This window comes from Notamacropus eugenii, chromosome 5 (assembly GCF_028372415.1).
Source record: "Notamacropus eugenii isolate mMacEug1 chromosome 5, mMacEug1.pri_v2, whole genome shotgun sequence".
Taxonomy (NCBI): domain Eukaryota; kingdom Metazoa; phylum Chordata; class Mammalia; order Diprotodontia; family Macropodidae; genus Notamacropus; species Notamacropus eugenii.
Window position 1 is genome coordinate 344,633,972 of NC_092876.1, and position 13,835 is coordinate 344,647,806.

Sequence of the window (13,835 nt, forward strand, 5' to 3'; positions counted from 1 at the left end):
AGTCACAAAATTTGTTCAAAGTTTGGGAGAATACAAAATGTCACTACACATAGCAAAACCCCAAACAAAAAACCACTGCACAAGACAAAACAAAACCCAAAATATTTGATTCGGCTGTGCATATCAAGTAAGATTCCTTTGAAAGATGTAACAGCAATGATAATTTTGTTAGAGGATCCTCTGATTATTGACAGCAAGGGAGGCACAAAAGAGGGGCATGCGTGGGCAGTAAATGTGTTTGCTGTGGGAACAGAAGATATAGAGAACAGCTCAAATGGAAGAATTCTACTTGGATTGTGAGGTCCTCCGATTGCTGCTGTTTGGGGATGAGATCATGCTGATTACATCAAATCCTGAAATGCTAGCTTGTCCCAGATGAACTCCAGAGTACCCAAAAGTGGGTTTTTTCCTAACTATCCACACATCACATGAAAAATCTCTATTATCCAAACTATGATATGCAGTTGGATAGACAACCCATTCTTCCAGGTCATCTTGGACATATACTGTACAGAGATGATGAACTGAGTGAAGAACTAATCAGCAGTGGAAGATCTGATCAGATTGCTTTTGGGAAATTGAGCATTTCATTTTACCCTTCAACTGCACTGTGAAGGAAAGGACCATCTTTTTAGTACCAATATTCTTCCATTAACGTTGCAAGTCATGGAATACCATAGTCTGAAGAACTAGACTTGTATCACAAATGGCAATGAAGCAAGATATGGTGGGCATGAGTAAGCTGCAATATATTACTAACAAAGAGATGCACAGAAGGATTGGTATAAAGGACATCATTAGCAGGACATGTGTCTAAAAAAGGACTGAGGTGGTTATGCAGTGAGAGCTAGGGATAAGTGATGGACATCCCGTGTATTCCATTGGTATCCATCTAACTTCAAGGCAAATGGAAAAAGGTCTTCTACACAGAATCCCTGTGGAAGATTTATGGGAATACCTAGACCAGAGTTACATACAAGAGACAGAGGAGTTTGGAACTATACAGATCCATCAAAACATCTTAATTGCCAATAGTTTAAACATATTAAAATACTTTTTAAATGCTCCTTATGGGACTACATTCTGTTGTTCAGTGAGTCAGGAAAGAGAGAAAGAAATCCTTGTCAGAGAAAAGAGGTGGTAATAATGGAATGGAAATGAGTGGGCTAGTCTTTGGGACTTAGGCCTAGTAGCAACCATGATTGGTTTGGAACTAAGGGAGTTCAGCTCTAACTGCTATGCATGGGGTGGGGAAGGAAGGGGAAGAGTATTCAGTTTGGTGCGGTGGGAATAAATGTATTACTTAAATAACAAATTATAACTCTAAACACAAAATTAGGGGAATCAAAGAATTATTATTATATAAAGTGGTTAAGTTCTATTGTACTAAGCCTGAAATAATGGATAAAGCATCGGACTCAGAGTCAAGAAGATCTGGATTCAAACCCCATCTCAAATATTTACTAACGGTGTGACCCTGGGCAAATAACCTACTCTCTCCCATGCCTCAGTTTCCTCATCTCTAGAAGGGGGAGGACTGCACCCAAAGGTCTCTAAGGTTCCATCTAGCTCTAAATCTATGATCCTATTACTATATTTCAGGTGAATTATGGGCTAAACAATTTTTTCTTGATTCTCCTAAAAACTATTTAAAATATTGGGTCAATGAGAAAATACAATTTGAGTTCCAAATGACCAATTTACAAATAACTTTTTGCGTATGAATGGAGAACTTCTTGTCTTGTGAATTTCTACATCAGTTATCACTGTACTCAAATTAAAATACAAAGAAACTATCTAACCGTTAATACTATGATTTGGGGATTAGCTACCAATTAGGGATAAGTAATATGCCTTTCAATTACTGTGGATAATCAGAGGACTATAATGTATTACAGAGGCATCCATTCATGAGTTTCATTTGAACTAGAATGCCAACTCTTTGAGTACTCCAGACCCATTATCTCTATGTTTTGTACCCCTCGCCCATACTACAGTATTAGGTATACACGATTAAAGTTTCAAATATAAACAATAACTACTAATAATTATTGTTGATTGTGTGAAGAAATATTCCTAAATTTCAGTACTGCTATATGTAATACTCTCCAAACAGTCATATCTTACAATAACAAGTGTTGGTTTTTCAGCGTAACACACATTTCTTCAAACTGGTCAACAGTCATTTTTCTCAATAATAGGAAATTGCTTACCTCATCATAATAAACTCTCAGTTCTGCTCTTTTTGATTTCAAGTCCCAGAGTACCACGGTTCCATTTTCGTAGCCTATTAACAGCTGGAAAATATCAAGAGAAACTTATTTTTTGAACTCAGTTTATTTTGAAGTCTATTAAAGATTTTAAAATATTAAAAACACACTAGAAATTAGGTTATCTTTGGGTTAGAATCTTCTAAACAATCAGAATACATATACTATTCAAATAAAAACCTTATTAAAATTTCTAATATTCAATTAGTATTTGATAAAATAAAATTTTGATTAAAATGGTTTTCAATGGAAGTTGAAACTCATGTAACAAGATTTCAACCTTCATTTTGTGGCCACATGTTATAAAATCTTTACCTCATGCTAATATACTGGATAAAATGTGTCAAATCACTTATTTTAGAGATGATTATCTATTTTGTAGAGTAATCAACTAATACTTATTGAGTATCTATCATGTACAGGAGATTGTATTAATTGCTAAGGAAGTGATAAAGCAGAATATGTACGCACTACCTCCTCTAAAGAAACTTAAAAAACAAAAAAAAAATCGATATATAAAAAGCTAAGCAACGATACAATTTAGTGGCATATGACCAATATCAAATAAATTGGCATGTTCTGCAAGAAAATATGTTCAGTAAAAGAGTTCAATAAATTTATTATGGGAGAATTGAAGAATTTCTCAGGAACACAAAGGTTTCAGGTGCATCTTGAACCTAGCATTCAGAAAGCCATCTAGAACAAGAAAGGATTATTCTAGTGTCAGGGAGGAGATGGGAACGATGTGAGTAAATGCAAAGATGGTAGGGTAAGCAAGGCATGTTGAAAAAATAACATATAAAGCAGTCCGCCTAGAGTTGAACTTCCCTACTTCATGCCAAGAACCAGGAGAAGAATTTAGAAGGGTAGGATGGACCTTAAACACCAGATAAAAGAGTTCAAAATTCCAGCAGATGAAGAACTCTTATTAATTGAGAGGCACTGGGCAAGTCATTTAACCTTTATACCTTCACTTACTGATCTGAATATTGGAATCATAATACTTCTCTACTTGCTTCTATTTTGTAAAACTTAAAGTGCTATATAAAGTGAAGTACTATTATTGAAGATTTTGATAAAAGATATGACATGATCAAAATGATAATTTAGAAATCTTAATCTGACAGAGATGTGAAAAATGCCTTGGAGTGAGAAGATACCATTAGTATAGTGGCCAGTTAGAGAATCATTACAATAGTCTAGGCAAGAAGCTATAGGAACCTGATTTGGGCATGAAATAGTTGGGTAGAAATTAATCAATAAGACATAGTGAATATGGGAGTCAGAAGGGGGGAAAGTCAAAGATGACTGCAAAGTTTTGACCTTAAGTGACTAGGATAATAAGTATACCAATGCCAAAAACAAAAAGGTAGGAAGCAGAAAGAACTTGTAGAGGAAGAATAGGGGATTGGGAAATCAGTTTTAGACATAGTTTGAGGTGGTATGAGACAGTCAAATGGAAATGTCCAATAGGCAGATGGAATGGGAGTTTAATAAAAAAGACACACAGATCAAGAACTGTGGACTTGAGAGTCATCTACATTGAACTGACAGCTGAAGCCATGTGAAGGGATGAGACATTTGAGAGAAAGAATAGAAAGAGAGAAAAACAGAGAACTCACAGAAAGAACCTTCCTAAAGTTATGACTAAATTAGGATGTAAAAGAAAGAAAAGGTGACAGTTCTAGAGACAAAGATTTTAATCTTTTTTCCTACTGCCTTTCTTATGAATATTTCACCTAGCAACGTTCCATATCCTCCAAAACTGACAAGTTAAAGAAGTAGGTGAGTAGTGAGAATTAAATCAATTCTAGGCTAAGCATATAGTCTGTAACAAAGGTAATTCAAATGAATGTAACATGAAATTGACTAATTCTGAACATGCAGATATATACCAATTTAGAAATATTTTAAAATAATTATATAAATGATATGAATTAGATAACTAAAATGTACAATTTAGGAAGATCAAGTGATACTGTCATATTTTGATGGTAGCTGAAAGGAATAAATTCATTCCTTGGAGTCTCCAATAAAATCCCACCTTCTACATGAAGTCTTCCCTAACCCCTCTTCATTCTGGTGCTTTCCCTCTTTTAATTATTTCCTAATTATTGTATACACAGCTTGCTTTGTTAATATTTATTGCATGTTGTCTCCCCCTTTAGATTGTAAGCACCTTAAGGGCAAGGACTATTTTTTGCCTCTTTTTGTATCCCCAGTGTTTAACACAGTGTCTGGCACATAGAAGGAGCTTAATAAATATTGACTGATTGACAGTTAACATGTCTGAAACTGTTATCCCTTAAAAGTGTCCCTCTTTAAGTTTTCCCTGTTTCTGTGGGAGCATTTCTGTCTTTGCAGTCACCCAAGTTCATAACCTTGGAGTCATCCTTGATTCTTCACTGTCCCTTTCTTTCTCTATTCAATCAGTTGTCAAGAACTGGCTCATTTTACTTATCCATCTCTTAAATCCATCCCCTTTCTTTCCATTCTCACTGCCACAGCCTTAGTTCAAAATCACATTCCTTCTCACCTGAATTATACCTTACCAGTCTCTCTGCTTTCATTCTCTCCTTTCCCTCCTTCTCATGCTTGCCAAAATAATTATTGTAAGGCATGTGTTTAAGCAAGTGCTGTCCCAAAACTATAAGAGGCTCTCCATTATCCTTAAAATCAAATATAAACTTTTAATTTAGCAGCTAGGGTTCTTGAAAATTTATTCAAGCCTTATTTCACTTGGATTATTCTTCATGCACACTGTCTGTTACAAGCAAACTAGACTACCAGCTCTCCTCAAATCTTGACTGTAAACTCTTCTGCCTCCATTATGTGAAGGCCATCTTTAATTTAATGCAATTCAATAAATATTTACTGCGTGCCTGCTACATTCAAGGCACTGTACCAGAATCTGGAGATAAAAAAGACCAAATCATTCCACCTGATCTTTGTCTTCAAAGAGTTGACGTCTTCCACTATAATGAAGACAAAAGTGAGTAAGAGATGATTTTAGGAAAGAGAGCACACTAACAACTAGAGGTAACAGGAAAGGCTTCGTACAGGGCCTTGCACAGGAGCTGAGTTCTGCATGAAGCTGGGGTTTCTAAGAGGTGGAACAGAAGAAATAATGTAATCCAGGCATGAGGCGGGTCTTCAAAGAGTGTATGCAAAAGCCTTGACATGGAAGACGGAATGCTGAATGCCAGGAGTAGCAATAGATCATCTGAGCTAACACAGAGTGTGTGATGGAGCAAATGAACGAGATGGTGTAAATTACACTGAACCAAGATTGCTCAGTGCTTTAAATATGAGTTTGTATGCCCAAATGGGAGGCTGGGTTGTATAGGTGAGAGAGCACCAGATTTAGATTCAAGAGGATCTGAGTTTAAATCTTGTCTCAGACCCAACAGCTATGGGACCCTGAGGAAGTCAAGTACGTGTTTTCAACCTCTGTTTCCACAACTGAAAAGCAGGAATAACAGAAATGCCTGTTTTATCAGGTCGCTGTGAAGTCCAGATGGAATTATATGCATAATGTGTTTTACAAAACTTAAATCCCTATGTAAATGTCAGCAGATGTTATTTTATTTGAGAGGCATCAGGGAACTACCAAAGATGCTAAGAAAAGGAAAATGACACATACTCTAGCAACATTATTGTGGAAGCTGCATGAAAGAGAGATGTGAGAGACAAGAGGCTAGAAGCAGGGAGATCTATATGAGAAACCATACCTTTATGTGCAGAAGGTCTTCGCCCTCCTTACTTCAGCCTGAAAACCTTCTCACACCCCAGCTGGGGTGCCAATCACTCCATTAAATGTTCTCAGATACACTCAAGTCAAGGTGATTTCTCTCTCCTAAGATTCTCTGGGGACACTTGTTTGAATGTTTCCATGTCTCTTACTCTATCTTGTAACCTACTTCTAAAATGAAGAGCCCCAAACGTGTTGTTGTTTTTTAATCTTTGAATCCCCAACAATATTAAGGATTTATTTTTTATGTGACTACTACGTGAGCAGCACTGGGGAATGGTGCTAGTAGAATGGAGATACCTAGCATAATGCTAGTAGACACTTAATAGGTACTTCCTGAACTGGCCTGAATTGCAGTATTTCCCCCAAACCTGTGGATGACTTATCTGTGTTACCAGAATCAGATCCACTCACCAGCTCTGCTCTTGGCTGCTGTTCCATCTGGCCTTCGGCCAAAAGCCTGACACCAGACTATCTTAATAACACTCTACCTATTACTGGGATACTCCAGCTACTTAAAATTATTACTATTATCATGTTGACGATGATGAAGTTAGGAATTATCAACAATCAAGAACAATTCAGAACAAAAAAAGGAAGATGTGAAACCAGGAGCGTTTGTTATGATTTGTTTTCTTTTATGTATTCTCTTTTGATGTTTTATTGATCTTTTTCATCTTCACTACTACCCACTAATTCTTCCATCCCATCCTCATGGAATGCCTCCTTTGCACAGTTAGGAAACATAAGCCGACATACTGGTTATGTCTAAAAATGCATCTGTCACTGTAGTTCCAGTTTATCACCTTTCCACAGAATTGTAGCTGCATGTTTTATCATCAGTCCTCTGAGGTCATGACTGGTCACTGCATTTATCAGTTATATAATCTTCCAAACTGATTCTCCTTAGTTATTGTGATCACTGTATCTACTGTTTAATTTTTTCTGTTCGTATTCACATTGTCAGTTCACGCAATTCTTTCCAGATTTCTCTGAATTCATTTTGCCTATCATTTCTTACAGTACAATAATTCAATTCATAATATGCAATTCAATTAAAAATATTTACCAACTTCTTTCAGCCACTCCACAAATGATGTGTAACCACTTTATTTTCAATTCTTTGCTACAACAAAAAGTGTTATTAAGTATTGTTGTATATATCAGAAAAAATAAAATATACTCTCTTTGGATCATATGCCATAGTTTAATTTCGTCTGAGGTAGAGTTCTAAATTGCTTTCCAGAATGGTTAGACACAGCTACAACTACAAAGCATTAGTATACCGGTATTCCAATATCCCCACGACTAATAGCAATTTTTCTTTTTTTGCCATTGTTAGCCAAATTGATGAATAAGGTAGAAAAACAAAGCTATTTCAATGTTCATCTTTCTTACTTTAAAGTGATTTGTAGCATTTTTTCACATGGTTGTTGATAAGCCATCTTTTTTTCACTTGAGCACCATTTATATATTTGACCAGGAATATGTATAATGTTTAATTTTATATTCCTATCAATTACTTATTAGTTCAATGTCTTATCATTTTGTAAAAATAGAAGAGATGGTAGGATATATCTTTAAAACAATGATTAGGGGAAGAATTTGTACCTAAAAAAGGACAGAGGTATCATATAAAACAAAATTAAATAGACTAAATGCAACTAAAATTAGTCAGTCAATAAAGATTGATAAAGTTCTCACTCTGTGCCAGAAATCATGCTAACAGCAGGAGATACAAACAAATGTGAAAGTGTCCTTTCCTTCAAGAAGTTTACATTCTAAAGGAGAATCAGCTAACTAGGGGAAAAATCCTTAAAGCAAATGTTTTTTGACAAAGATGTCTAATATATGTATAAAATTGATAATCTCCTAAGGGGGAGCCAAGATGACAGACTACAGGCAGCAACTCATCTAAAATCTCCCAACACTTCCCTCTGAATGGCAGAGTCCACAAAAGGTTAAGGTAAGACTTTTTTTCCAGCCCAAGACAACTTAGGAGCTTGGCAGAAGATGTCTATGACACCTTGGGGAGAGAAGATGCCAATAATATTGGCCTAATGGTAAAGGAGGCACAAAAATTCACTGAAGAAAAGAACTTAAAAAGCAGAATTGGCGAAATAGAAAAAGAAGTACAAAAGCTCACTAAAAAAATTATTTAAAAAGTAGAATTGGGCAAATGGAAGCTAGACATTAGACATCAGGAAACAATAAAACAAAGTCAAATGACAAAATGACAAAATAGAAGAAATGTGAAATATCAGAAAAACAAATGACCTGAAAATTTGAAAATATAAATTGCTTCTATTTGTAGAAGAAGAAATATAAAACTTAAACAACTGTATCCTATGAATGAATCATCAAAGAACTCCTTAGAAAAATCCTCAGGATCAGATGAATTCCCAAGTGAATTCTACCAAATATTTATAGAACAATTAATTCTAATACTATATAAACTATTTGGAAAAGTAGTTACAGGAATCCTACCAGATTCCTCTTATGACACAAATGGGGCGCCGACTCCTAAACCACAAAGAGCAAAAGTAGAGAAAGAAACCACAGACTAACTTCCCCAATGAATATTAAAGTAAAAATTTTAAACAAACTTCGAGCAACAAGATTGCAGCAATGTACTACAAAGACCACACACAAGGACTGCAGGAGATTTATACCAGAAATTCAGGACAGGTTCAATATTAAGAAAACTGTCAGCATAATTTGCCATATCAACTTAAAAAAAAACAACAAAAATCATATGATTATCTCAATAGATGCAGAAAAAGCTTTTAAGAAAATACAACACTCATTCCCATTAAGAACGTGAGAAAACATGTTAATAAAATGAGCTTTCCTTAAAATGATAAATACTATCTATCTAAGACCATCAACAAGCATTATCTCTATTGGAGACAGGCTAGAAGTCTTCCCAGTGAGATCAGGGTAATGCAAGGATGCCCATTATTTCCACTATTATTCAATATTATTCTAGAAATGCTAGTTATAGAATAAGATCAAAAAAAACAAATTGAAGGACTTAGACTAGGCAATGAGAAAACAAAACTATCACTCTTTGTAAGATAATATGATGATATACTTAAAAGAATCCTACAGAAATCAACTAAAAAACTAGTTGAAACCATTAACAATTTTAGCAAAGTTGCAGGATATATAATAAACCCACATAAATCATCAGGATTTCCATATATTACCAACAAAGTCCAGCAAGAAGAGCTACAAAGAGAAAATCTGTTGAAAATAACTGCAGACAATATAAAATACTTGGGAGTCTAGCTGCCAAGACAAACTCAGGAGCTATATGAATACAATTATAAAAATTTCCACAGTCATAAAGTCAGATCTAAACAATTGGAGAAATATTCACTGATCAGTGGCAGGCTGAGCCAATATAATAAAAATGACAAATCTACCTAAATTAATTTATTTACTCAGTGTCATACCAATCAAGCTATCAAAAATTATTTTATAAAACTAGAAAAATAATAACAAATTTTATCTGGAAGAAGAAAAAGTCAAAATATCAAGGAGATCAGTGCAAAAAAACGTAAAAGAAGGTAGGGCCTAGCAGTACCAGACCTCAAACAATATTACAAAGTGGTAAGCATCAAAACAATCTGTTTCTAAGAAATATAGTGATGGATCAGTGGAATAGAGTAGGTACACAATGCACAGTAGCAAATAAGTATAAACCCAAGGATTCAAGCTTTTAGGACAAAAACTCACTGTTTGACCAAAATTGCTGGGAAACCTGGAAAGCAGTCAAACAGAAACTAGGTATAGACTAACATCTCATATTGTATACCAAGATAAGGTCAAAATGGGTATGTGATTTAGACATAAAGTGTGATAACCTAAGCAAATTAGGAGATCATGGAAATTTTAACTTGTTAGATATATGGATAATGGAAGATTTTTATGACCAAACAAGAGATAAGGAACAAGGAACAAATAACAAGGAAAACAGGAAGTTAAAATGAGTAATTTTGATTATATTAAATCAAAAAAGGTTTATACAAACAAAACAAATGGAGCCAAGATTAGGAGGAAATCAGAAAATTAGAAAAATTTTTATAGCAAGTTTGTCTGATAAAGGCCCCATTTCTCAAATATATAAAGAACTGAGTCAAATTTGTAAGAATATGAGTCATTCTTCAATTGATAAACGGTCAAAGAATATGAACAGGAAATTTTCAAAAGAAGAAATCAAAGCTATTTATAGTCATATGAAAAAGTGCTCTAAATCACTACTGCTTAGAGAAATGCAAATTAAAACAACTGAGGTACCTCATACCTTTCCAACTGGCTAACATAACAGAAAAGGAAAATGACAACTGCTGGAGGGGCTGTGGAAAAATTTAGACACTCAAGCACTTTTGCTGGAATTGCGAACTGATCCAATAATTTTGGAGAACAATTTGGAACTATGCCCAAAGGGCTATAAAACTGTGCATACCCTTTGACCCAGCAATACCACTACATGAAATAAAAGAAAAAGGAAAAGTACCTCTTTGTACAAAAATATTTATAGTAGCTCTTTCTGTGGTGGCAAAGACTTAGAAACTGGGCAATGGTTGAACAAGTATATGATTATGATGGAATACTATTATGCTCCAAGAAATGATGAGCAGGATGCTTTCAGCAAAACCTGGGAAGACTTATATGAACTGCAGCAAAGCAAAATAAGCAGGACCAGAAGAACATTGTGGACAGTAACAGCAATATGTGATGATGATTGACTGTGAATGACTTAGCTTTTCTGAGCAAGATAATGATCCAGGACAATTCTAAAGGACTTATGATGAAAAATGCTATCAACCTCCAGAGAAGGAATTTATGGTATCTGAATGTAGATCAAAGCACAATTTTTTCACTTTCTTTTTCTTGTTCTCTTTTTGGAAACATGCCTGATATATAAATATGTTTTGCTTGATTTCACATGTATACCTAATATCACATTTCTTGGCTTCTCAGTGGCTGTGGGAGAGGTCAGCAGGAGGGAGAGACTCAGAAATAAAAATTTTTTTTAAATAATTTTTTAAATTCATAAAATAAAAAAACTAAAATTAAAACTTTACCACAATATTTATTTTAAAGTTGCCTATATTAAGTTGATTGCAGTAATAAAGATTGTATTTATTTAGCTTAATTTATCAACTGCATAACTATAAACTAAAAGTATATGTATTTCTACTTCCAATAATATTTTATCTCTACATATGAATACTCAGTAGATCTTTTATATGACACAAGTATGAGATAATCATATTCTTGCACTTATTATTATGATACAGACAGATACTGGAGCTGTGAATTCATTAATATAGGAAACTGCCAAATAAGGAAACTCCCTCTATCAATGCAGGCTAGTATCCTCTCTGCACCTTAAAGTCTGAGGGTTACCTTAACCCAAAATCACCATATGTGTTAGTCAGAGAGATGAGGTTATTTTAGGCTGAACTGAATTAGGCAAAAACCAAGTTATCAGTCCATTGAAAAAGTGCTACCATATGACTGGAACACTGCGCATTCCAAGGTGACTTCCTGGACACTGAAAATGATAACAGTTGATATATCTAGTCAGCTGCCAACTCTGCTCAGTAGTAACTCCACCATAATTTCTCTCCACTGGCACATCTCCTTTTCCCTGACTATTGCAATCTTCTCCTAAACGTCTCTCCTGTCTCAGTTTCTCTCCCTTCAGTCCTTTCTAGACTGATGTGAGGTTAATGTTCCAGAAGCACAAGTCTGATCATGTCATTACTCTGGTCAAGAAGCTTCAGGAGCCCCCTGTTTGGAATTTATATAAAATTGTATTGATATAGAATATAAAGTTTCCTGTTTGAAATTTAAAACACTTCAATACTGAATTCAAATTTTTCTTTCCAGGAATTTCATGATCTTCCTCTTTATATACTCTATTTTCCAGCCACACTAGCCTACTGGGTGTTCTCATGACACAGTATATTTTGTCTCTCATTTTTGTTCCTTTTCTGTCTTCTCTCATATGTGGAATGCACTCTTTCCTGACCTCAGTTCAATCCCTAGCTCCCTTCAAGGCTTGGCTCAGTTTCTGCCTCCTATTAGAGGAATCTTCCTGACTCCAGGCCTGGCACTCTATCCGCTGCATCGCCTAGCTATCTCAAACACTGATTTAACAGTTACTACGTGACAGGCACTGTGCTAATAGGTCTTGACAATACAAAAAAAGGAAACACACAGTTCCTATCCTCAAGGAGCTCACATTCTAACAAGGAAGAAAATATGCAAAAAACTATGCACACGTAGAAGATACATGCAGTGTGAATGTGAGGTGATTGTATAAGGAAGATCCGAACTAGCAGGTAAGAAGGGTCAGAAAGGGAGAACCAAGAAAGGACTCTTGTAAAAAGTGGAATTTTAATTGAGTCTTGAAGGAAGCCAGGAAAACAAAGAAGTGGAAGTAAAAAGAGAACATTCCAGGCCCAGAGATAGTCAGCATAAAGGCAGAGTTGGAAGACTGAGTACCATGTGTAAGGAATAGCAAGAAGACCAATGTTCCTAGGATATACATGGAGGAGAATAAAATGTAGGATGATAGGAAAGATGGGAAAAGATCAGGCTGAGGAGGACTTTAAAAGCCAAACAGAGGATTTTTTTTTTTGACACTGAAAGTAGTATAATATACTGCCTGCTCTATACATAAGAAATGCCAATTTCTTTGGTTATATTTAGATCATCCCAGGGTAATTTTCTCAATATTCATCTAGTGAAAATGCAGCAAATAAACTCTCAAAGGAACCTATATCCAGGAAAGCCTGGCTGAATGATGACCAAAACTTATATATTCTCACATGCGAGATGTGAGATGTGAGATATGAGATGTGTGTATTCATCCTGATTTTTTGGTTTTGTCTTTTTTTTCTTGCAGAGGTCTTGCAGTATTCACAGGAACACTTTCCAAAGTTATACTTCTCTTGTGAACTTCTTTGTCTCTATGAAAAGTTGGGGGTGGGGGGAGGCGATATGGAAGATTAATAACAGAAGCAGCTTTGAAACAAGTCATTGTAAGACAGAGTCTATGGTGCTAATTTGCCATATGCTAGCCAATTTCTAAGCTCACATTTGACTGAAGTCTTAGTCCAATTTACCATTTAAGTGAGTAATCTAGGAGAGAAACAGAATATACACATAGGGAAATTAATGGATTCTTCATCTTGACCAACTTTTATTAATTTTCAATTAGAGAATTTTCTTAGATCATTACATCTCTAATGGACCTCTTGTCAAACCAAAAAACCAATAATAAAATCCACCCTTGTGCATTGACCTAAACTATACAAACAATGCTTAAACGAAGTTCAATGATTATTTGCATTTTCCTGGGAACTTGGAGTCCATTAGATGCAACATCCAAGTATAGTGGGGCTATTTATTTAATATGGATCAGTTTTACATATCCAATGAGCTTCTTCAACTCCAGTTAATGCTTTCATATCAGTATATTTGGAAACTCAAGTCAATGTAAATCAATTGGCACCAAGGTCAAAAGAATATAGAGATTGCTTTAGACAGCAAACACTTGATTTCAATGATGAGTAAAGAGACATGGCATCCATAGACAAAACTAACTGGAAATGTTAAACTATAAAATCTCGTGTGGGAGGATGGCAGAAGATAATGAGCAAAAATGACCTCATAAAACAGTGACCTGGATTGAATGAAGAACAGGTTTACAGAATGCTTGACCAGATATTCTATTACACTTGATCATTCTAAATACATTCAAGGATGAAACTGATTTACAAAAAGACATGGAT

General features: G+C 35.0%; 1 protein-coding gene across 9 annotated transcripts in view; it reads right to left on the minus strand.

Annotated features, from left to right (window-relative positions):
• STXBP5L (syntaxin binding protein 5L) overlaps window positions 1-13,835 on the minus strand; it is a 419,013-nt gene that overhangs the window by 208,277 nt on the left and 196,901 nt on the right. For all 9 annotated transcript variants that reach the window (XM_072613876.1, XM_072613875.1, XM_072613874.1 and 6 more), the window contains one exon: window positions 2,214-2,297. In XM_072613876.1, the coding sequence (XP_072469977.1) occupies window positions 2,214-2,297 (84 nt within the window). The remainder of the gene's footprint in view (window positions 1-2,213; window positions 2,298-13,835) is intronic.